At 50.0% G+C, this 26,400-nt stretch overlaps 1 protein-coding gene across 1 annotated transcript in view; it reads left to right on the top strand.

Annotated features, from left to right (window-relative positions):
* LOC138249303 (vomeronasal type-2 receptor 1-like) overlaps positions 1–24,782 on the top strand; it is a 102,861-nt gene extending 78,079 nt beyond the window's left edge. The window contains exon 11 of the mRNA XM_069203261.1: positions 23,860–24,782. Coding sequence (XP_069059362.1) covers positions 23,860–24,782 — 923 coding nt within the window. The remainder of the gene's footprint in view (positions 1–23,859) is intronic.
* Positions 24,783–26,400: the final 1,618 nt, after the last annotated feature.

Genomic DNA, 26,400 nt, shown 5'->3' with positions numbered 1-26,400 from the left:
CCTCAGATGCCCAAGTAAGCCGCTCAGGTCTAAGGCACCCTCAAGGAGAGATTGTGTTTGTTTTTTTAAAAACACAAAGAAAAAAAGGAAACCTGAAGGACGTGACATGGCTGGCGCTTCAAAGAGAATCAAAGGTGTGCCCCAGAATCCTCCACGACACCATAAGTGTTTGCATATTTGTGCTGGCCAAAAGAGGGCAGTAACACCAACATAAACCCATTCCTCTGCTGGGGGACTATCATGAGAGTGGAAGACCACCACAGGAGCCACATTTCAAATGTTTCGGTGTCCCCCTACTTCTCCTGGGTGGAAGAAAGAATGGCCATCAGAGAATTTTCTTTACTAGAACTGTTTTATGAATTTCATACTAATCTCTGGTCTGTGTGAACTTTTGTTTTATAAGTCCTGTTGTTGATTTGCAGTCAGGCCAAATGTAAAAAAAATGTTTACTCTTCATTATATTGAGCATTGAAGGTTTTAATGAGATGCACACTGCAGATAGGAAGGAAATTGTGGCTTGATAATGCTTTCCTTTGTGTGACGTTTATATTTAAATTTAATTGTTGAGCTACCTCTTAGACAATGATAATATGGCTGACTTTTCATAAACATATTGTTGGAAATGGCTTTTCTGCAGGGTCACTCCCGACATTTTGCCTTCCTCCTTCTCTTTTTCTGACCTCGTTTTTGCTGGCTTTAGGACTCTGCGCACTTTACCACTGCTAATCAGAGCTAAAGTGCATATGCTCTCTCCTTGAAACATGGTGACATTGGCTCATACCCAATTGGCTTATTTAATTTACATGTAAGTCCCTAATCAAGTGCACTACATGTGTCCAGGGCCTGTAAATTAAATGCTACTAGTGGGCTGCAGCACTGGTTGTGCCTCCCACATAAGTAGCCCCATAACCATGTCTCAGGCCAGCCTCTGCAGTGCCTGTGTGTGCAGTTTCACTGCCACTTCGACTTGGCATTTAAAAGTACTTGCCAAGCCTTAAACTCCACTTTTTCTACACCCCTAAGGTAGGCCCTAGGTAGCCCATAGAGCAGGGTGCTATGTAGGTAAAAGGCAGGACATGAACATGTGTGTTCTATATGTCCTGGTAGTGTAAAACTCCTACATTTGTTTTTACACTACTGTGAGGCCTGCTCCTTTCATAGGATAGCATTATAGCTACCCTCATATACTTTTTGAGTGGTAGATCCTGATCTGAAAGGAGTAGCCAGGTCATATTTAGTATGGCCAGAATGGTGATACAAAATCCTGCTTAATGGTGAAGTTGAATTTTATATTACTAATTTAGAAATGCTACTTTTAGAAAGTGAGCATTTCTCTACACTCAAATCCTTCTGTGCCTTCCAATCCACGTATGGCTAGGTTTAGTTGACACCTCCCTTGTGCATTCCCTCAGACAACCCCAAGCACAGGATGCGCAGCCACACTTGCATACATCTGCATATTGAATGGGTCTTGCTGGGATGGGAGGGTGGAGGCCTGACACTTACATGCCAAAGGACAGTAGCCTGCCCTCACAAAAAGGACTGCCACACCCCCTACTGGGACCCTGGCAGACAGGATGGAACTGAAAGGGGACCGTGTGCACTTCTAAGCCACTCTCTGAAGTCTCCCCCACTTCAAAGGCACATTTGGGTATTTAAACAGGGCCTCTGCCCCTACCAACTCATACACTTCTGAGGTAGACACTTCTACTTCATCAGACACTTCCTGGAGAAGAACCCTGAACCAGAACCTGCAACCTACCAAGAAGAACTGTCTGGCTGCACAAAGGACTCACCTGATTGCTTTCTGAGAAGGACTGCTGCCTTTCTGTTGCCCTGCTGCCTTGCTGCTCTCTGGCTGTGCTGAGAAGTGCTCTCCAAGGCCTTGGATAGAGCTTGCCACCGGTTTCCCTGAAGTCTCAAGACCAAAAAGAATTCATTCCTGCAAGAAGAACTCCCTATGCAGTGAAAAACGACACACAGCCTGCCAGAAACAATACACAGTCTGCATCGCAGTGAGAAAATAACCGCACTCTGAACCGGAACGACGCAGCCTGACTTCGCAAGCAGAAGATTGATGCAGCACCAGCGCAGCGACCCGAAATTCGACACTCGGCCCACTGGATTGATGCAAAACCGAGCCGGAAAGATACAGCCCGACTTCCTGAGAGGAATCGACGCAGTGCCTGCCATGGGGTAGAAATTTCCACGCAACGTTCACCGGAGCCACACAGCCCCTGTGACTTCATCCTGCCAGCGCCGGATTTCAACGTATCGTCCCCGGGCTGTCCGAAAACCCCACAACCTGAAAAGGAGCCAAGTCCGAGCACCAGAAATCAACGCACAGCCTTCCCTGCGTGAAAATTAAACGACGCATCGCCGTGTGCGGCCTGAGATATTGACGTACACCTCCCTGTTTTCCATGCATCTCCAATGCAAACCAGGTACGTTGTGCTTGCAAGAGACATTTGTTGCTTTTAAGAGATTAAAGACACTTTATATCATTTTTACTGTGATATTTCAACATATGCTTATTGCATCTTAATTGTTTTGACCTGCATCTTACCAGATTAATATTATACATTTTTCTAAATATTGTGTGGTGTATGTTTGTGGTGTTCTACAGTGTTATTGCATGATTTATTGCACAAATACTTTACACATTGCCTTCTAGGTTAAGCCTGACTGCTCAGTGCCAAGCTATCAGAGGGTGGGCACAGGATAATTTGGATTGTGTGTGACTTACCCTGACTAGAGTGAGGGTCCTTGCTTGGACAGTGGGTAAGCTGACTGCCAACCAAATACCCCATTTCTAACACATACGTTTCTCTTAGCGGTCTTTAAGAGATTATGTGAAAGGTTAGTAATATAAGGGTATGCAATTCAGTATACTGAATTTGGGTTTTGCATTGTGCAGATTTGCAAGGTGAGGGTAGTATGCAACGGTGGTCAAGTGTAAACATTTAAATAAATGGAGCCAAGGTTGTTACACTTTTCAGGGGGCATTATTTCTTGGCAGCAGCAGTGGAGTGGTTTTTATAGCTCTGGCAAACTTGAATTTGCCTTTGGGACTGCTTGCCTTCTGTATAAATTTGGCATCTCCATCAGAGGAGTCTTAAAGCCACAGTATACCTCCCATATATGAAAGTGCTAACCTCCTTGCCTCACAGTGATTTAGACCTAAAGTGCTCATTACGAGTTTGGCAGTTTGACGAGCTGACTGCCAAACTATTACGGATGAGGCAGCCATCAAACCGGCTGCCTCACCCCCATGTAATTATGGTGTTCCCTCCGAGCTGACCAGCAGATATATATCGTATTACAAGGTTCCCGTTGATCATCCTGGTGGGAACAGGGCTATGGTATTGGTCTCTGCTACCTAAAGGGAGCTGAGGCCAATACTGTAGCACACCAGCACCCTTGCAAGGTGCACTGTCTGCAAAGCAGAGAATGTGCATTCCAAGGGTGCTGGGCAGAGTGGCCCCTGTACTGCCCATGACATGGTTGTGGGCAGTGCAGGGGCCCCCTAGTGGCCCCATGCACTGAGTTCCACCAGCCTTTTTGTGGTGGGATCCCAGCTATGAAAAGGCTGGTGGAAGGTGGACCTGTGATGAGTGCAGTGGTGCTGAACTCAGCGCCACCACGGCATACCACGACTCAGATGCCCATAAGCATGTCGGGAACCATGTTCCATGGCGGGAACGGCAGTCCTCTCGTGGTCTGACTACAAGGGTCATAATGTGGCGGTTAGACCGCCTGAAGTGTGGAGGTCTGACCACTACTGCGACTTTGGCAGTCCTAGAACCAGCAGTGTCATAACAAGGCCCTAAGTCACATGCCTGAATTACCAATTCCACTTCCTGACAATTTCTGAGAGAAGATCAGTTGCTGTATTCTTGTGGATTATGATCGATTATTCCAACACTTGGAGGCACGTGCACCAACTCTGGCTAATGAACTTTGCAAGTAGTGAGACCTAGATCACTGCCCCCTCTCAGCAGGGGAATAGTGGGGTATTCCCATGATGGAAATATTTGAAAAAATATAAAGCGCCAGTTGTCAACTAGTATTATCTTCATAGCCTTTACTGGCAGATGCGAGACAACAATATACAGCGGACAATAAATAGTTGAATATTAAAGTCCAACAGGATAATGTTGCACCATCATATCACATCCTTCGATTGCAATATCCATGCAAATACAATTCAGGAAAATAATTTTTTTAATATTCAATTTTTCAAAGTTTCTGAGTTGGAAATAATTTAGTTGAGCTCCTTTGCATTAGGATTTCAGGGGGGCAATAGGAGATATGGTGTCAAATACTTCCCAGGATTGACTTTATGTTTTAGTTGTTGAATTATCTGTGAGAAACGGTTGGCAAAAGAAGACTCCCTTCCCATAGTGGGCTCGAACCTGAATATCAGTCATGTAGCAGCTGTTGTTGTGCCACAAATTCTTTCTATTTGTCTGTAACAATTCCTTCCAGAATTTTGACAGGATATGGAAGGACAGATTGGTAGAAAGTTTGCCAGAACTTGGGGATCTGCTGTGAGTTGCTGAGAAATGGGATGATATTTAAATGTTTCAGCTGGTGAGGCACATTGCCTGTTGACAAGGATGAATTATTCAAGCTGGTCGTTTCATTTCATCAGGAGAGGAAGACTTTTGCCATGCAAGATGCAGGACTGGCAGATAAGATATTTTGATCTTTGTGGCTAACTTGGAAATCTCCTTCTTTCAACTGGTTTGATGGACGTCAACAATGATTTAAAGTGGCAGAGTGAACAGTAGGATGTGGATATGAGTTTTTGCTTAGACCATTATTTAATTGATTCCAAACATTTCAGTAGGTTTTTCCAGCTTCCCGTGGAAAATATATAACCTTGGTATCATTAATATTGATTTCAAAACTACTTTTGATAACAATTTGCAATATTTTTGGATGGTAATATGCAAAATGGGGTATTCTCAAGTTGTTATGCAGAATAGTAAAGTTGGGTATAGTACAATGTTTTGTTCAATCAAAAATAATAAACATCAAGAGTCATCAATAAGAACTTTCAGATGGCAGTAGACAGCATATCTTCTGATTCCAATTGTATTTGCTTTATAAACAAGGTGCCATTATGACTAAACATCAGAGACCACCCCTGCATCCATGGCAGTGTATGATGATTGAATTTCAATGTCAACCATTGACACTTTCTCCACTTTGGAGGGAATTATTGTTAGTTTTCAGTTTGTTTCACAGCATTGTATTCATTAATAAAAAGAACTCAATGCAAATTTAAAGACACTTGGCCTATTTAAGAGTTTGGCGGACGGGAAAGCCCATCCACCAAACTCCCAACAGGGTGGCCGCCGCCTTCGTGGCAACCATCAGGGCGGAATTATTAAGCGTTTCCCAATAGGTCAGCGGGTGGAAACAGAGGTCTATTAGGAAACAGGCCACAATATTCTCTCCTGCTGGTAATCGAGTCGGCGGCAATAATGTAGCCAGCTGGGTGCACCAACATTGCTGGGCAGGGGGGCCTCTCCAGCTCAGGAAGGGGACCGGTGGGAGGGCACCAGGGCCCAAAAAAGGTATGGGGGAGACTTCACCAAGGGTAGGCAGGGTCCCTATCAGAAGTGGGGGGGTAAGGGTAAACAGGGGGAGTTCTCTAAAGGGCCCCATCCTAGTTCCCAGGGTAAGGATTCCCAGCCCCCCAGTGAGAAGAAACCATGGGTCGCTGCAGACAGACCTGCAGAGAAGGGTCGCCACAAGTGTTTTGCATGTGATCAGGTAGGTCACATGAGGGGGGACCCCAAATGTCCTAAGTGGACACCGGCACCCACTGGTGCTCAGTAACAGGGTTTGGCCATTGTAGAGCTTGGGGAGGAGTCGGTTCCAGGAGAAGGGTGGGAGTCATCTGAGATGACCCTTTTCTCTCTAGGGGACAGTGACATGGTTCAGAGGACTTTCATGCCTGAGAACACTAGGAAGTACAGGAAGTGGGTGACCATCAATGGACAGTGGTGGAGGCTCTGAGAAACACAGGAGCCAGTGTGACTACTGTGAGGTATCACCTGGTGTCTGAAGAGCAAGTAGTTCCCCATCTACTTTGCCAAGTAGTTGCAGTAGACAACTCAGAGCGCCTATCTAAGGTGGCACAGGTTCCCGTTTGAGTGGGGGGAGATCTTAGGTTCCTTGATGGTAGCTATGAGTCCAACCATGCCTGTTGATTGTCTGCTAGGCAATGGCATGGAGGATTCCCCTTGGAGTGCGGTGGAACGCTGGTCACACTTGGAGATGTTGGGTCTGCCTGGGTGGGCATGTGTGACAACCTGATCTATGGCAGACCGTCAGAGGGATCAGGAGGCCCTGGAGCCTAAAAGAGTGGCTAAGGTGCCTGCCAGGAATAGGAAGGGTAAGGGGCACAGGAAACCCACCCCAGGAGTTCCCACAGTCGAAGAGGAGGCTGAACCTGAGGGGGACACCCCAGAGCCTACCGGGGAGCAAGTGGCTGAACTGAGGGGGTGCCCCGGCTGACCCATTGGCAGCGGAATAGGGTCCCACCAGGGAAGAATTCTGTGAGGCACAGAAGTCATACCCTACTCTTGAGGGTCTGTGGTGACGGGCTGCAGACCAGGCATCTGGCAAAGAGTCCTCTTGTATAGTATAGTCCTGTATAGTGAGTCTAAGGTTGCTGAGCCTGGGGCAGCATGTATGCTGGTGGTACCCCAGTGCTTCAGAGCATTCTTACTGGGTCTGGCTCATCATCATCATGTGCCATCAGCAGGACATTTGGGGCAGGACAAGACTTTTGAGAGGCCTGTCACCCACTATTATTGGCCCTAAATGCACAGGCACTCTGACGCACATTGCAGGTGTGGCTAAACTTGTCAGGCAAATGGCAAGAGTGGTGGAAAGTAATTTTATCCTGTCATGAGCACCCCTTTTGAGCAGGTGGGCATTGACATTGTGGGGCCTCTGGATCCTAAGCTAGCCATAGGCAACACGTTTATCTTGGTCTTGGTGGACCATGCCACCCAGTACCCAGAAGCCATCCATCTGAGGTCAATGACAGCTCCTGTGATAGGCTGGACATTTATGGGATTTTCACTTGCATGAGATTCCCCAAGGAGGTGGTATCTGACAGGGATACCACCTTCATATCTACATATATGATGTCTCTGTGAAAGGAGTATAGGTAACCTGCAAGTTCACCACTCCTTACTACCCCCAAGGATATGAGTTAGTTAAGAGATCCAACCATACCGTAAAAGGCATTATTATAGGTTTGTCAGAATCCCTCAGACAAAAGTGGGATGCCCTCTTGCCATGTCTTCTTTTTGCTTACAGGTAGGTACCAGAGAAGGGACTTGGTTTTAGCCCCTTTAAGTTGCTGTATGGCCACCCTGTGAGGGGACCTCTGAGTCTGGGAAAGGAGGGCTTGCAGAAGGCCTACAGAAATACCCCCAGGACATGTTTAGCTAAATATTGGCCTTTAGAAACCAGGCTGCTCACTTTAGGAAGCTCGCTCAGGAGACCCTAGAAGAAAGCCAGGATGACATGAAATGCTGGTATGACCAGAATGCCTGGCCAGAAGGTGTGGGCCATGGATCCAATGGAGCCTCATGCTCTCCAGGACAAGTGAACTGGGCCTTTTGAGGTGGTGGAGTGCAAGGGTGATGTCACCTATCTGGTGAACTAGCAGATTCCCAGGAACCCTTTGAGGGTCCTGCATGTAAACTGCCTCAAACCTCACTTTGAGAGATCAACAGATGACGGGGTGGAGAAGGAGAGTGAGCCTCTTCCTGACCTCCTGTCTGCTCAGGAGAAAGATGGGTCTGCGGAGGATGTGAACCTCTCCCCAACACTGGCCCCAGAGCAACAGAGGGACTGTCACCAGTTGCTGGGACAGTTTGCCTCCTTGTTTTCCTTGACCCCAGGGGTCACTCATCTGGGCACCCATGATGTGGACACTGGGGACAGTCCCCCTGTGAAACACAAGATTTACAGGGTGACTGACAAGGTCAGAGCCACCATCAAGGATGAAGTTTCCAAGGTGCTACCATTAGGGGTAATTGAGTTCTCCAGCAGTGCTTGGGCCAGGCCAGTGGTCTTGGTCCCAAAAGTTGCTGCCCCCAATGCCATCCCAGAACTAAGGTTTTGTTTGGACTGCCATGCACTCAACGTCATCACTAAGACTGACGCGCACCCCATCCCCAGAGCTGATGAGCTCATTGATCAGCTAGGTGCTGCCAAGTTCCTCAGCATGTTTGATTTAACGTCTGATGACGGCAGATCGCCTTGATCGATGGGGCCAAAGAGAGGTCAGCATTTTCAACACCGAGGGGCACTACCAGTTCAGGGTTATGCCCTTTTGATTGCAAAATGTCCCTGCCACCTTTCAGAGGTTGGTCAATCAGGTTTTGGCTGGGCTGGAGGATTTCAGCTCAGCCTAGCTGGGTGACATCATAGTGTTCAGCTCCAGCTGAGAGGAACACCTGCAACCCCTCTGTGAAGTGTTAGTGGCCATGCAGAAGGAACTATTAAGGCCAGTAAATGCCAAATAGGACAGAGATCTTTGGTTTGCCTGGGTCACCAGGTTGGGAGGTGCCAAGTGGCACCTTTGCAACCCAAACGTGACACTATTCTGGTTTGGAGCCCCCCAAGAACCCAGACAGATGTGAGAGCCATTTTAGGTCTCACCAGTTACTACAGGAGGTTTTCTAAGGGGTATGACACCATTGTTGCCCTTTTGACAGAGCTGACCTCCAAAATGCAGCCCAAGAAAGTGATCTGGACTGAGGCTGCCAGGCCGCTTTTGATGCCCTGAAGGCAGCCATGTGCACGACACCCATGCTGAAGGTACACGACTTCTACAAAGAATTTGTAGTGCAGACTGGCGCTTCAGAGCATGGTGTGGGGGCAGTTCTAGCACAGCTGAACAAAGAGGGCCTAGAACAGTCTGTAGCCTTCATTAATAAGAAGTTACTTCCCTGGGAACTGAGATGAAGTGCAATTGAGCGAGAAGCTTTTGCTGTAGTCTGGGCACTGAAAAAGCTGAGGCCCTACTTGTTTGGGATTCACTTCCGGGTTCAGACAGACCACAAGCCCCTCAGATGGTTAATGCAGATGAGTGGTAAGAACCCAAAACTGTTAAGGTGGTCCATCTCCCTACAGGGGATGGACTTTATGGTGGAACACCGCCCTCGTACAGAACACGCCAATGCTGATGATCTCTTCAGATTCTTCCGCCTTAGTGATGAAAACTCCCAGGAGGTTGGGTAGGTGGGGAGGACATGTGTTAGACCTGGCATCCTTGGGGTGGTCTCCCCTATCTTTTTGTCTTTGCTTCCTGTACTGTATTTGTGACTGTGTGCTAGAGTTTGTTTTTGCTGGTTTTGGTACTTTGGCCACTTTACCACTGCTAACTAGAGCTAAAGTGCCAGTGCTTTCTGTGTAAATTGTATGTATAATAAGCTTTTCTATGATTGGCATATTTAATTTATTAGTAAGTCCATAGTCAGGTGCACTAGAGGTGTCCAGTGCCTGTACATCAAATGCCACTTGATGGCCTGCAGCACTGATTGTGTCCCCCACATGAGTAGTCCTGTAAACATGGCTCAGACCTGTTACTGCAGTGTCTGTGTGTGCAGTTGTAAACTGCCAATTTGACCTGGCAAGTATACCCACTTCCCAGGACCTAACCCTCTCAAGGCCTGTCTCGCTCATAGGTTAACATGGAGACTGCCTTTAAATATCATTTAAGTGCAGTTTCCCATTGGAAGCAGATAGAGATGTGGAGTTTGGAGGTCTCTGAAATCACAATTTAAAAATACACATTTTGGTAAAGTTGGTTTTTAGATTGTCAGTTTGAAAGTGCCACTTTTAGAAAGTGGGCATTTTCTTGCTCAACCATTCTGTGCCTCTGCCTGCTTATGGAATCCATGTCTGGGTCAGACTGACAGCTGGGCTGTTTGTGAATTTCCTCTAGACAATGACACAAAGGGAGCTGGGGTGCAGCCTGCATATCCTGATGAACCACCTGGGCTAGAGTGTGGAGGGAGGATCAGATACTTACACCTAAAAGGGCTGTGCCTGTCCTCACATGATGCAGTCTCCAACCCCCTGGTGTGTGTATGGGGTCAGGCCTGGTCAAGGCAGGATCGTGTCAACAAAAGAGACTTTCATTTGAAGTTTTCCTGCTTCAAAGGCAGAACTGGATATAAGTAGTAGACCAAAACCCCAGACTTTTAGAATACCTCTGGATCAATAGGAACCTCTGCCAAAGAGAAGAGCTGAAGGGCTGGAGTAGAAGTACTGCCCCTTTGCTTTGTGTGCTTTGCTGGGTTGCCCTGCACTTGCTGCTTCTGCCTTAGAGAGGGCAAAGACTGGACTTTGCTGTGTATCCTGCATGTGAAGTTTCTCCAAGGGCTTGGATTGAGTTTACCTAGTGTTAAGAAGTCTCAGGGACAGCAGAGACTTCACTTACCAACCTCTGGGTTCAGGTGCTGTAGACTCTATATTGCGGGGTGGTTCTTCTTCTGCAGGAGGTGGGGTTCTGGTGGCCTGTTGTTGTGTGGGGGCCTCCTGTCCACTAGCGCCGGTGGAGGTGGTAGGCAGTTCTTGGTCCATGCTAGTTACAGGGGCCCTTTGTGGTGCCACATGGTCCCGCAATGTGGTGACAATCTGGTTGAGTGCCCCTACGATGGTGCCCATTGCGGAACTGATGGTTCTAAGTTCTTCCCTGAACCCCATGTACTGTTGCTCCTGCATGACCTGGATCTCCTGGAACCTGGCCAGTACCGTCGCCATCGTCTCCTGGGAGTGGTGGTATGCTCCCATGATGGAGGTGAGGGCCTCGTGGAGAGTGGGTTCCCTGGGCCTGTCCCCCCCCGTCGCACAGCTGCCCTCCCAGTTCCCCTGTTTCCCAGGGCCTCTGTCCCCTGGACCGTGTGCCCACTACCACTGCCCCCAGGTCCCTGTTGTTGTTGGGGTGGTGGGTTAGCCTGGGTGCCCTGTAGTGGTTGACACACCGCTGATTGACGTGTCCTTGAGACAGAGGCATGGGCCCGCTGGGTGGGAGCTGTGCTGGTGTTCCCAGAGGGGGTTAGGTCTGCTGTGGCCTGTGCCTGTGTGAGGGGAACCGACTGTCCAGAGGTCCCCGATGGTCCGGGCTGGTCATCTGGGTCCAGGGAGACAGAGCTGCTGTCATCACTGGTGGCCTCTTCTGGGGGTGGGATGGACATTTCTGGACCCTCCTGGGCGGTGTGGTGGCGTTCGGGTCCTGCAGGGGTATAGAGGTATGGTTATTGCTTCAGTGTGTGCCATATCGGTCAATGGGTGGGTGCCCGTGTACCCCAGGGCTGGCATTCCTGTGTGGGGGCTTTTGTGAGGGTGGCTTGTGGGGGAGATGTGTATGTGCAGTGGGCATGCTTTGGTGATGGGTGTCCATGCTTTGTGGACGCATGCAGGTCAAGGTGTTGGGATGGGTGGGTTGTGATGGTGAGCCATTTGCAGGGAGTGTGTGTGATGGGGTGGGGGTGAGGGTGGGGGTATGTGCTGGCATGCAGGTGGGGTGGGGGTGGGAAGAAGTAGTTAAGATTTGACTTACCAGAGTCCATTCCTCCAGATACTCTTGCGAGGCCGTCAGGATGCAGGATGTGCAAGACTTCCTCCTCCCATGCTGTAAATTCTGGGGGAGTATGTGGGGGTCCGCCGCCAGTCTTCTGCACAGCGATGTTGTGCCTTGATACCATGGAACGCACCTTCCCCCATAGGTCGTTCCAGCGCTTCCTGATGTCATCCCGATTTCGTGGATGCTGTCCCACAGCGTTGACCCTGTCGACTATCCTTTGCCATAGCTCCATCTTCCTGGCAATGCTGGTGTTCTGCACCTGTGTCCCGAAGAGCTGGGGCTCTACCCGAACTATTTCCTCCACCATGAACCGGAGTTCGGCGTCTGAGAACCGGGGGTGTCTTTGGGGTGCCATAGGGTGATGTAGATGAGGTGTGGGGTGGTGTATGTGTTGTAGAGTGTGGTGAGTGTGGTGATGTGTGGTGTTTTATGCGTGGATATTGTGTGGGTGATGGTGTGCTTTGCCTCTGTTTGATGGTGTTGTCTAAGCAGTGCTGTCTATCTGTGGCTTTTTGACGATTTATTTTTTCGAAGGGGTTTGTGGGTGATGTGGGTGTGTGTTTTATAGTTAATTGGGTGTGTGGGAGTGTTGTTTGTATGTGTATCAGGTGTGTGTGTTTTAAATTGTCCAATGTGGCTGTGTTTTGTAAGGGTGTGTGTAATTTGACCGCAGCGGTGTGTACCACCAATGGAATACCGCGGTTGAAAGACCGCCGCGTGGATTCGTGGGTCGTGATGGCATGGGCGTATTTCTGTTGGCGTGACGGTGGAGGTTTGGTCATCGCCAGTTTTTCGCTGACCTTTGGTGTGGCGGACTTTTGAGGATGTCGGGTTTTTGGCGGTTTGCCAGTTGCGGGTCAGAATGACCGTGGCGGTTTACCGCAACCGCGGCGGTGTTATGGCGGTCTTCTGACCGGCGGTAAGCACCTTTTACCACCGAGGTCAGAATGACCACCTATATCTTCTATCTGACACTCGGAGATATAAAGCATGGTTAACTATCACGTTACAAGTAAACAGTAGAAGGATACAGGCCACTTCATCCAATTACCTACTTGTGTGATATGGGGCTTCGGAGCAGGAGATTTCCCCCTTACACAACATGTCTAAAGTGAACTCATGAGACACACAGTAAAGAGATGGCTTTACTAAAGTATCTGAAAATTTGACCATAAAATTGTATTATTGGTCTTGTATTAGCCATTTAACTTATATTTACAGTGACTTTGATTACAAGAGCTTTATTTGTTTTTGAGATATGACTGAGGACTTTACAGCCACTGTAAAAAAGTGACTATCTTTCTTTAATGACAGACACAATGAATGAGCTCCTCACAGTGGTTCTGACACCTAAAAGGATTTTGAATGATACATAAGAAATTGAGAGGGATTGTCCTTGGGTATCAATGGCTAGTAATATATGTTCTACTGAGTGCTTAGCGCTCCTCAGGAGGCACTGTCCTTGGTAACAAAATACAATCTTTTAAGTGGAAAAGGTAACTATAAGGGTCAAGGGGTACAATTGGTTTGTATATGAAATACCTGCCTCGGCTAAAAAAGCATTCTCCCAGTATGAGGTTTCCACTACCACAGCACACACTCCTTGAACAGGAAGTGCATCACACGCTTGGGAAAGTGGGAGAGGATCTATTTAACCAATTAAGCAATGGGTTAGGGAAAGTTACCTAAATCACAGCAGTGTCTTTTACCTGTTTATGATAAACACTTCTGCTAACAGTGTGTCTCCTGCTGGAGCTGTGCACAAGGGAAGGAACGTATAGAGAAGCAGAAATCGCAAACTGCTCAGAGCAGGAGTTAAAAGGGGGCACACCATTATTTATAATGGTACTGTTCAGGGTTAGCATTAAACTTTTGTCACTATTTCTCCTGTGCTGTACCATGGTGCACTGTATTTTAAATACAACGCACCCATGGTGGCAGTAGGGGGACTCAAAGGGGTGCGAGAAAAGTGATGCTGCACTGGGTGCAGCGCCATTTTATTGAAATCTGCCCCTTAGTCCAACAGGCCAACCTATAGAAGCTGTGAGTTCTTGACCTTCTTTAGGGTTCTCTTCCAGGCCACAGTACTAGGGAACAAGCTTGGGAATAGCAAAGTGACCTCTTTCCCATTAACATGTTTTTCTTCCGCATCGCCATCACTTCTCTGCCTGCATCACTACCTGCCTGACCCAGCACCAGATTGTTGAGGCCTGGAGGAAAGTCTGAAGACCTTCTTCACTATAACCCTCCTCAGCTCAGAATCAAAATTTGGATTGTTCAAGGAGAAGTAACACATTTAGCTCTGCTGCCACTCCTAGGACTCTTTGCTGGAAATTCTTTCGCAAATTGGCAAGCATCTCTATTCTCTCCCCAAGCTTCACCTTAGCTGCCACTACATTAACACTAAAGCACAATGGTGGTCATTCTGACCTCGGCAGTAAAAGGCGCTTACCGCCGGTCAGAAGACCGCCATAACACCACCGCGGTCGCAGTAAAGCGCCACGGTCATTCTGACCTGCAACTGGCAAACCGCCAAAAACCCGACATCCTCAAAAGTCTGCCACACCTAAGGTCAGCGAAAAACTGGCGATGACCAAACCTCCACCGTCACGCCAACAGAAATACGCCCATGCCATTACGACCCACGAATCCATGCGGCGGTCATTCAACCGCGGTATTCCATTGGCGGTACACACCGCTGCGGTCAAAATACACACACCCTTACAAAACACAGCCACATTGGACAATTTAAAACACACACACCTGATACACATACAAACAACACTCCCACACACCCAATTAACTATAAAACACACACCCACATCACCCACAAACCCCTTCGAAAAAAAAAATCGACAAAAAGCCACAGATAGACAGCACTGCTTAGACAACACCATCACACAGAGGCAAACCACACAATCACCCACACAATATCCACGCATAAAACACCACACATCACCACACTCACCACACTCTACAACACATACACCACCCCACACCTCATCTACATCACCCTATGGCACCCCAAAGACACCCCCGGTTCTCAGACGCCGAACTCCGGGTCATGGTGGAGGAAATAGTTCGGGTAGAGCCCCAGCTCTTCGGGACACAGGTGCAGCACACCAGCATTGCCAGGAAGATGGAGCTATGGCAAAGGATAGTCGACAGGGTCAACGCTGTGGGACAGCATCCACGACATGGGGATGACATCAGGAAGCGCTGGAACGACCTACGGGGGAAGATGCGTTCCATGGTATCAAGGCACAACATCGCTGTGCAGAAGACTGGCGGCGGACCCCCACCTACTCCCCCAGAATTTACAGCATGGGAGGAGGAAGTCTTGCACATCCTGCATCCTGACGGCCTCGCAGGAGTATCTGGAGGAATGGACTCTGATAAGTCAAATCTTAACTACTTCTTCCCACCCCCACCCCACCTGCATGCCAGCACATACCCTCACCCTCACCCCCTTCCCCATCACACACACTCCCTGCAAATGGCTCACCATCACAACCCACCCATCCCAACACCTTGACCTCCATGCGTCCACAAAGCATGGACACCCATCACCAAAGCATGCCCACTGCACATACACATCTCCCCCACAAGCCACCCTCACAAAAGCCCCCACACAGGAATGCCAGCCCTGGGGTACACGGGCACCCACCCATTGACCGATATGGCACACACTGAAGCAATAACCAGCAAAGGATACCCCCTGATGTTATCCCACTGTCCCACATTGTCACCCTGTCCAACCTGTAACTGCCCCTGCTCCACCTTCCACAGGCATATGGACAATGCACCTGTGAGACTGAAAAGCTGGACTCTGCCATGGACATTCCTCCACCATCACCCATCACCGATTTCCCACCATGTCCCTAAATAGAAATTTTAATAAAAACACGTATTGCACAAAAACAATCTGGAGTCTGCCTGTATTGTGAACAAATGTATTAAACATAATGCTGCCAAAATGTCCAATTGCACAGTGATGAAAACATACCACTGTCACACAGCTGTAGTCCATAGGGAAACAAAGCAGAGGTCACGCAGTGGGGGCCACATATCTGAAATTTGAAGGGAAAGTCACAACTCAGTTAACATACACTGGGGGAATAGGACAGACAGTAGAGAGGCAGGAGACTGTAAGTAATTGTAAAATGCCGGTGTTGATTCTTACTTGTATGTTATTGAAAATACTGTAGTATCACTCTGTCCCTGTTGTCTGTGTCGTCCCCGTCGTCTTCCTCCTCTTCACTCTCCACAGGTTCCACCGCTGCCACAACACCACCATCTGGACCATCCTCCTGCAGGAAAGGCACCTGGCGTCGCAAAGCCAGGTTGTGAAGCATACAGCAGGCCACGATGATATGACACACCTTCTTTGGTGAGTACATTAGGGATCCACCTGTCATATGCAGGCACCTAAACCTGGCCTTCAGGAGCCCGAAGGTCCGCTCAATCACCCTCCTAGTACGCCCATGGGCCTCATTGTACCGTTCCTCTGCCCTTGTCCTGGGATTCCTTACTGGGGTCAGTAGCCACAACAGGTTGGGGTAACCAGAGTCACCTATTAGCCACACACGGTGTCTCTGTAGCTGTTCCATCACATAAGGGATGCTGCAATTTCGCATAATATACAGGTCATGCACTGACCCAGGGAACTTGGCATTTACATGGGAGATGTACTGGTCAGCCAAACAGACCACCTGGACATTCATCGAATGATACCTTTTTCTGTTCCTGTACACCTGTTCACTTCCTCTGGGGGGTACCAAAGCCACATGGGTCCCATCAATGGCCCCAATGACGTTGGGAATATGTCCAAGGGTATAGAAATCACCCTTCACTGTAGCCAAATTCTCCACCTCAGGGAAAACAATGTAGCTCCGCATGTATTTCATCAGGGCAGACAACACTCTGGACAAAACCTTAGAAAACATAGGCTGAGACATCCCAGATGAAATGGCCACTGTTGTTTGGAATGATCCACTAGCCAAAAAATGGAGTACTGACAGAACCTGCACTAGAGGGGGAATCCCTGTGGGTTGGCGGATGGGTGACATCAGGTCTGGCTCCAGCTGGGCACACAGTTCCTGTATAGTGGCACGGTCAAGTCTGTAGGTGAGTATGACATGTCGTTCTTCCATTGTCGACAGGTCCACCAGCGGTCTGTACACGGGAACAGCCCTCCATCTCCTCACAAGTCCCTGTGGACGGTGCCTAGGAAGGACAACATGGAGCACAGAGTCAATCAACCCACAGGTACGTTCACACAGCTTGCACTGTACACGATTCTCTATGCATTGAATGGCATGTATGAGTGGCAATGCAAGGCCTAGGCCTGTGTGACGCAGTAGAAATTAAGCCATGTGGGCCTTTGAAATGGCGGCTGCCTGACCTGTGAAGTGTGACAATGTGATGTGAGCTCATTGCGCTGGCGTGGCACACCGTGGCGGTAGGCGGTCGAAGACCGCGGTGCAAAGCCGCATTCGTTAACATTGAACCCTATAGGTTTCAGGAGCCAATGACGATGTGCGCCGGCGGTCGCGGTACGCACCGCCGCGGTACGCACCGCCACGGCCATAACCGCCATTTTCTATCTGCTTAATCACTTGAGACCTGATCATCCACAGGAGAGGACCTATACTGCAAGTGCTGCTGTGACCTCGGTCTGGAAGTGACAATGGCTGCTGCGACTGGGGAAAGGGCCCCTGCCTTCACTTCAGAAGAGTTGGAGACCCTCGTGGATCGGGTCCTCCCCCAGTATGCGCTACTCTACGGTCCTCCAGACCAACAGGTGAGTACACTGGGACCATGCTTAGTGGGCAATGCCTGGGATGAGTGGGGTGATTGAACGATGGTGGGGAGGGGAGCGAATGAGGAATGCATCGCACGACAGATGAGAGCATGTGCCACATGGCAAGGTTGGGGAGGGGGGGCCACTCACATCGACCATGCAGAAAAGTGATGATGTTTCTTTTCCCACCCTGTACATGTCACATAGGTCAGCGCCCATCAGAAGATCGAGATTTGGCGTGCCATCGCCAAGGACGTCCGGGCCCTGGGGGTCCACAACAGACGGGGCACCCACTGCCGCAAGAGGTGGGAGGACATCCGCCGCGGGAGCAGAAAGACCGCCGAGGCTCTGTTGGGGATGGCCTCCCAACATAGGAGGGGTGCCAGTCGTACCTTGACCTCCCTGATGTCCTGGATCCTGGCGGTGGCCTACCCCGATTTGGATGGGCGCGTGAGGACATCACAGCAGACACAAGGGGGTGAGTACCAGCACATTCTGCTATCTTTGCGCGCAGTGGAGGTGCCTGGGTGGGGGAGGAGGGCTGTGGATATCCCTAGGCCAGGGCGATTTCTGTAGGCTAGGCCCCTCCGTGAGGCATGGCCCTGTGCCCCCGCCCCCACCTCTGTAGGGTGCCTAGTACAGCTAGTCATGGTCCTGTGTCATCTATGTGGGCAGTTGTCGTCCATAGGCTTGTAGGCCATGTCCCAGTGATTGAGTAGTGTACCCCAAGTGCGCAGCGTAGTGCAGTGGGCTTCTGTGTCTGTCCTCTCCGCCAACGGTGTCGCCAATGCATGCACTCAACATCGCTTTATTTGTTCTCCCCCCCCCATTTTTGTTGTCTTCCTGTTCATGTGTGCATTAGCATCATCAGGCGGAGGAGAAGTGGCATCGGCGCACGAGGGAGCTGCATCTCACATGGCCCCGGAGGGCCATGCAACCGACTCTGAGTTCACCAGTGAGACGGAGGGCGAGGGTGGCTCCACAACGGGGACCCGTGGAGACGTCAGCGACACTGACACGTCCTCGGAAGGGAGCTCCCTTGGGGTGGCGGCAACATCCGTGCCCACCGCTACAACAGGTACAGCCGCCATCCAGCGCACCAGCTCCGCCCTCCCAGCAGCCCCTCAGCGTTCGGCCCGTGTCCGCTCGGCCAGGAAGGCGGGCATCTCCTTCGCCCCAGGCACCTCAGGCCCTGCCCCAGTTACCCCTGCTGCCCTCAGTGAGGAGGTCATTGACCTCCTGAGGACCATCATTGTTGGGCTTTCTACCCTTTTCAATGCCATCCAGGGTGTAGAAAGGGAGGTGCATCGGAGCAATGCATACCTGGAGGGCCTTCATTCGGGTCAGGCTGCCCATCAGCGATCGTTCAACGCTCTGGCCTCAGCACTGACGGCAGCCATTGTCCCTGTCTCCAGCCTCCCTCCTCCAACTCCCTCCACCCAGTCCCACTCCCCTGTTCCTCTGCCTATCACATCCACACCTACAGACCAGCCTGCACACACCTCAACACCCAAGGGCAGCTCATCCAGACATAAGCACCACAGATCACACAAGCATTCACCCAAGCAACATCCAGATGCAGACATGCCAACAGCCACTGCCTCCTCTGTGTCCCCACCTCCTCGTCTCCCTCCTCCCTCCCTGTGACGTCTCCACTCACACCTGCATGCACACCACCATCAGCCAGTACGTCCATCACCAGCACACCCTCCAGACCAGTCCGCACACGTGCAGTCACCACCCCCACTGCCATTTACACGTCCCCTGTGTCCTCTCCCAGTGTGTCTGTCACCCCCTCTTCCAAACCACACAAACGCAGGCAGCCACCCACCCAACAGCCATCCACCTCCCGACAGCCTCCGTCACAAGCACCTGCACCCAAAGACAGCACACTTGACTCTCCTACAACCACATCCTCTTCCTCCACTCCCATACCCACTACACCTACCCGTCCCTGTCTTTCCAAATTGATTTTCCTTTCCAACCTTGACCTCTTTCCAACAACTGACCCATCCCCTCCATCTCGTAAGAGTCCAAAGAGCACCTCAGCCACCACCAGCCCTGCATCTACTAGGACCATAGTGCAGGGCTATTGGAGTCCACCAGCTCCTAGGGCAGGAACATCGGCCAGCAGCAAGGGGACAGCCAGCCCACCCCCTGGGAAGAGGACAAAAAAAGTGAAGGGCCGGCGCGGCAGGCCTGAGACGGCTGCCCCCAAGGACACCAGCCTTGCCCCGTCACCTGGCACATCCACAAAGGGAGGCAAGGGCCCCAGAGATTCTGCGAAGGAGGGCAAGGGCAGCAGGGCGGACAAGTCAGGCAGCAGGCGAGCTGACCAGGAGGGCCCCACCAGCCCCATTCCGGGTGTGACGGAGGACACCCATGGGCCCAGGACTCCAGCACAGGAGGGCCCCGCAAGCAAAAGGTCAGATGGCGACTGAGCGGGAAATATTGGCCAGGTCGGGTTCCCTAGAAACACAAGACAAGCACCGCTGAACAGGGGCCGCCGTGAGAAGCACCGCTGAACAGGGGCCGCTGTGAGAAGCACCGCTGAACAGGGCACCGCCAAGAGAAGCACCGCTGAACATGTTCCGCTGTGAGAAGCACAGCTGAACAGGGCCCCGCCAAGACAAGCACCGCTGAACAGGGCCCCGCCAAGACAAGCACCGCTGAACAGGGCCCCGCCGTGAGAAGCACCGCTGAACAGGGGCCGCCGTGAGAAGCACCGCTGAACAGGGGCCGCTGTGAGAAGCACCGCTGAACAGGGCCCCGCCAAGACAAGCACCGCTGAACAGGGCCCCGCCAAGACAAGCACCGCTGAACAGGGCCCCGCCGTGAGAAGCACCGCTGAACAGGGGCCGCTGTGAGAAGCACCGCTGAACAGGGCCCCGCCAAGACAAGCACCGCTGAACAGGGCCCCGCCGTGAGAAGCACCGCTGAACAGGGGCCGCCGTGAGAAGCACCGCTGAACAGGGGCCGCCGTGAGAAGCACCGCTGAACAGGGCCCTTCATCTCAAGCACCGTTCTGCTGGGCCCTTCCTGTCAAACACCGCTCCGCTGGGCCCTTCCTGTCAAGCACTGCTCCGCTGGGCACCGCCGTCTCTGAACTGCTCTGCTGGGCCCTTCATCTCAAGCACCACTCTGCTGGGCCCTTCCTGTCAAGCACCGCTCCGCTGGGCACCGCCGTCTCTTAACTGCTCTGCTGGGCCCTTCATCTCAAGCACCGCTCTGCTGGGCCCTTCCTGTCAAACACCGCTCCGCTGGGCACCGCCGTCTCTGAACTGCTCTGCTGGGCCCTTCCTGTCAAGCACCGCTCCGCTGGGCACCGCCGTCTCTGAACTGCTCTGCTGGGCCCTTCATCTCAAGCACCGCTCTGCTGGGCCCTTCATCTCAAGCACCGCTCCGCTGGGCACCGCCGTCTCTGAACTGCTCTGCTGGGCCCTTCATCTCAAGCACCGCTCTGCTGGGCCCTTCCTGTCAAACACCGCTCTGCTGGGCACCGCCGTCTCTGAACTGCTCTGCTGGGCCCTTCCTGTCAAGCACCGCTCCGCTGGGCACCGCCGTCTCTGAACTGCTCTGCTGGGCCCTTCATCTCAAGCACCGCTCCGCTGGGCACCGCCGTCTCTGAACTGCTCTGCTGGACCCTTCATCTCAAGCACCGCTCCGCTGGGCACCGCCGTCTCTGAACTGCTCTGCTGGGCCCTTCATCTCAAGCACCGCTCTGCTGGGCCCTTCCTGTCAAACACCGATCCGCTGGGCACCGCCGTCTCTGAACTGCTCTGCTGGGCCCTTCCTGTCAAGCACCGCTCCGCTGGGCACCGCCGTCTCTGAACTGCTCTGCTGGGCCCTTCATCTCAAGCACCGCTCCGCTGGGCACCGCCGTCTCTGAACTGCTCTGCTGGGCCCTTCATCTCAAGCACCGCTCCGCTGGGCACCGCCGTCTCTGAACTGCTCTGCTGGGCCTTTCATCTCAAGAACCGCTGGTCCATTGGCAGGCACGGATCTGTGTCGGGCAGGGCTTCACGAGGCACTCTGGCCACCATGCCTCCTCCATGACCAGTGGAGTCTGTAATCCACCTGATGGACTGTGGCTTTGCACTCCCCAGGATGGTACAGTGGGCAATCCACCAACTGTTTAGACTTGTGATACTGTGGCTCTGCACTCCCCAGGATGGTACAGTGGGCAATCCACCCACTGTAGAGACTTGAGAGACTGTGGCTTTGTACTCCCCAGGATGTAACAGTGGGCAACCCACCCACTGTAGAGACTTGAGAGACTGTGGCTTTGCACTCCCCAGGATGTAACAGTGGGCAACCCACCCACCGTAGAGACTTGAGAGACTGTGGCTTTGCACACCCCAGGATGTAACAGTGGGCAACCCACCCACTGTAGAGACTTGAGAGACTGTGGCTTTGCACTCCCCAGGATGTAACAGTGGGCAACCCACCCACTGTAGAGACTTGAGAGACTGTGGCTTTGCACTCCCCAGGATAGTACAGTGGGCATGGAGGCCCCTCGTGGATCTGGCGTCGTGGACTCATGTGGCTGAGGTGCCCCCCATTCCCTTCCCCCTGAGGTGCCTGTAGTTTTTTTATCTGATGCCCCAGCAGTGTTCTCTCCAATGGAATCGGGTCTCCTGTGTGGGCTTTGCCCATGTGTTAATGCACATTGGCCCACGAACAATAGAAGGTTGCCAAACTTTGCCGGACTTTTGCCCCATGTATATATTGTTACTGATGTTATTTATTTAATGTATATATTTCATATTTAACATTACTTAAAATTTGCTATAATATACTTCAATTTTAATGATCATTTTATTTTGTCTTTGCATTATTCCGTGGGGTTTGGGGGATGTCACTCTGACTTGTTACTCTGCATTGGTGTGTAGGTATTTGGGGGGGGGTGTATCGCGTATGTGTGTGCCCGTAACCTTTCCTCCTCCCCCCTCCCCTGTGTCGTAGGTGCAGTGCTCACCGTTGTCGTCTGCGCCGGCGTTCGTGCTCCTGGTAGAGGAGCAGGTAGACAATAGCTGGTAGGATGTTTAATTCGGGTTCCATGCTGTCCTGATTCCTCGTGGAGTGTATAGAGGTGAGAGTTTTCCCGTTCGTAGTCTGTTTCCGCTGTGTCTTTATCGGCGGGGCTCCCGCCCCGGAAAAGGTGGCGGATTGGTGAGTTGTGATAGGGTGGGCGGTACATTGTCTGCCGCCTGCCTGTTGGCGGTGACCGCCGCGCTGTTTGTTTGTCCCGCCGTGGCGGTCGGAGTGTTAAAGTGGCGGGCTTTGTTGGCGGTTCCCGCCAGGGTCAGAATTCCATTTTTTGGACTGCCTGCCTGTTGGCGGGTTGGCCGCCGCTTGAACACCGACCGCCAGGGTAGGAATGACCCCCATAGTGTGGAAGCAGAGTAGGCAGAGATTAACATGGATCACCCAAACTATCAAATATCATTTTAAAGGGCAGCCATTGCCTCATCAGCAGTTCTTAGACCTCAGCAGAGTCCATCCATCCAGAATTACAAAATCCAAGACATCTCCAAGTCCACTCTACCCAGATGGAATATCTTGCGAATATATTTAACAGGAGCCTACTAGAGAACACTCATCACCTGGTAGGCATGATGAAGGGCCAACATCCATAAGGGAAGGCTCTTTCATACTCCTGTAAAAAAGTAGGGTGAGCATGATCTGAAGGAACATATTTGCAAGGTGTATAGAGGCACTCATGCAACTGAAGGTGCCCTTTCCGTGTGTCAGAAGGTAAACTGCCAATCATTGTGCCATATGAATTGGATTGCTGTTCTGATCTCTTACCACATGGATGTTTTCTAGCACCGTATTGAGATTTGTGAGGTTGACACAAAGTAACCTATGCCTTTTGAATGAGCAAACATTTGGGGGTCAATTTGAACACTTTCTTGAGCTGTCTTCAAAGTGCTGTTTCCTCTTGGTACATGTCTTTCCTACTTAAGGTATGGAAGAATAATTACAAATACATAGCCATGGTGTATCCCACTACATGTAGTAGAGAGTTTTACAAAGATCAGATGTATATTCAACCACAGCTAGGAGTATTTCATCCATAATGTCCCTGATGAGAGGCCTTGTCTGGACAGGCTCAGAAAAGTCCAAGTATGTTTTTGGATTACAAACATTATAAAATTGAAGTTGAGGGAAATTCACAAGCACATTTTCTCAGTCCACTCAGTGAATATCATCTCAATACTTTGAGATAATTCCCAGGTTTTCATATCTGCAACTCTGGGAGCCTTATCATAAGTCATTCTACAAGTTATAATAATGTTTAAGTAAACGCAACTCTTTGAACAATACACATTTTTGAATGTTTCATATCTACAGTCCTGAAGAATGTTGTGTCATTTGCTGGATCATATAATAAAACCTATGCAAATTTTCTTCACTGTTTTAGATACTACCAAATGTCAGAAGTGTCCAGATGACCAATGGTCCAATGACAAAAATGATCAATGTATTGAAAAAGTGATTGAGTTCCTGTCATATGAAGAGCCGCTGGGTCTAACCCTTGCTGTCACTGCTGGCGTGTTGGCCTTCCTCGCTTCTTCTGTCTTTTGTGTCTTCATCACATTTCGAGACACTCCCATTGTCAAAGCCAACAACCGTGGACTCAGTTACCTGCTCCTCGTCGCCCTCATGCTCTGCTTCCTCTGCTCTTTCTTATTCATTGGTCGTCCCAGGAAGCTCACCTGCATGCTGAGGCAGATGGTTTTTGGTGTCATATTCACTGTCAGTGTTTCATCTATTTTGGCTAAAACTGTCCTTGTCGTTGTAGCCTTTAAGGCCACCAATCCCAACAGCTCAGCGAGAAAATGGATTGGGTCAACAACTCCGTGCTGTATTGTCATCTTTTGCTCTCTGGTCCAAGTATGCATTTGTTGCATTTGGTTGACTCAGTCTCCTCCATTTCCAGAACTCAACATGAAGTCGGATTTCAGAAAGATAGTCTTTGAGTGCAATGAAAGAGACACCACATTTTTTTACTGCATGCTGGGATACATGGGCCTCCTGGCCACAGTCAGCTTTATAGTGGCCTTTCTCTCAAGGAATCTGCCTGGAAGCTTCAACGAGGCGAAGCTGATCACCTTCAGTATGCTGGTGTTTGTCAGTGTGTGGATCTCCTTCATACCTGCGTACCTGAGCACACGCGGGAAGTACATGGTGGCCGTGGAGGTGTTTGCTATTCTGTGCTCCAGTGCTGGACTGCTGGGATGTATATTCTTTCCAAAGTGTTTCATCATTTTGGTAAAACCGGACAGAAACACAAGGAAACATCTTGTTGCAAAAGTTACATTTGGTGATAGAAAAAGAGAATGACACTTAACGATGACCGCTGTGGTCACAACTGTTTTGCAAGAACCTTATGTATGTACTTTTTTTAAAGCATCAGAGCTTGGCCTTGATGAAAATTAAGATTTTTAGTTGCTTGTTAATACTAGTTTGTCGCCATCAGTGGCTTAAAGGAACATTTTCTGAAAGGATGTGATAAAAAGATCATCACACAACATCAAGATGCCATTGGAGAAACATTGTGCTTAAGACATAATGACAACAAAACATAATACATTAGGTTTTGTGTAAGAATACATCACAATAAAAAAGCATAACATTGCCCAGTTTTTATGGTATGTTAGGCATCTGTCTAGCTTGTGCAGCTGTCTGTTGTATGAGGTTGGCTGATTGAGACCTGCTGGGATTGAGTTGTAAACAACAGTAGATGTACATCCTGCCACCACGCCCAACCCTCAAGCAAATAAAGTCCAGGGAGTTGATTGCAAAAGTAATGTGTTGCATTTGGAGGATACTAGTGTGTGTCTTTGTCTATATCTCTTTGTGCTGATTGCTGTCTGCGGTAGCAGGTTGACATCTACTTGTCAGTTTCACAACACTCTCTGACGGGACCTGGACTTGCAACCACCACCGGCACTAGCGCACATGAAATTAATGGTGTGTCCTATGAGCTATATTTGCATGAAAAGGAGTCTATTGTGTGTGCCATTGTCTATTGGTGATGCTGGTTATTTTAATTAAAAGCTCAAGCAGCTACTGTCCAATCTATTTCATTTAATGAGTCAAAACATTGCATTTATTTTGTAAAGTGAGCATTGATTAAAAACAGACAGACATTGTTATTTATTGATCTGATTTAAAAGAATCCTCATGCTTTAATCAACATTAATAGCCTTCTGCCTACCAATAATTCTGGACCTCTCGGGTGCCCTCAGCACCAATCACCATCCCATTCTCATCCCCATCCTGAAGTCTGGAACATCCATCTCTGTGTCTTCTTAAACCTCGCCACTTAAAACCAGTTTGTTCACTTGGACACCTTCAAGTGTCAGAAGATGCCTACCACATGTGCAGTCTCTTAAGCACACATCTGTCTCCTGGATTCTTCAATCTCTGTATAAAGCCCCTTCATGCTTCATGCTCTACTCACCACAAACAGCAAAACTATTTTTGAAGACATGGATGACACACAACTCTGCTTGAAAGTCACATCCGCTATAGATATTTAATGCCTCGGACATCGTCTGCATATCATCTAGACCTGAACTGACCTGATGCTCATCCTCACTTAAACAGAATTCCTACTATTTGGCAAAAACAAGAAGCAGTAACTAGGTGAAACCTGACCGAACAACATGAACCGGGAATGGATTTAAAGACCAAAATTAACAGAGTGGTTGAATTGGCCTTTGCCTGCAGTTTGAGAAGTGACTGCAAGATGTCCATTTTGTAAATTAAAGTAAACACTGTATAGCTGCCTTGGTAATACTTTGTAACTAGTGTATGTGAAATCATAGGGAGGAATATCCATATGAAGGACACCTCTTACTAGGAGTGCCTGGAAGCAAATGGGTTTCAGCTTCAATTATGCTATACTGAAGCCACTGTCACTGATAAGAATGATCAAATATTAAGGGGAGAGTGG

This window comes from Pleurodeles waltl, chromosome 8, assembly GCF_031143425.1.
Source record: "Pleurodeles waltl isolate 20211129_DDA chromosome 8, aPleWal1.hap1.20221129, whole genome shotgun sequence".
NCBI lineage: Eukaryota > Metazoa > Chordata > Amphibia > Caudata > Salamandridae > Pleurodeles > Pleurodeles waltl.
This window is presented reverse-complemented; position numbering and strand designations above follow the sequence as displayed.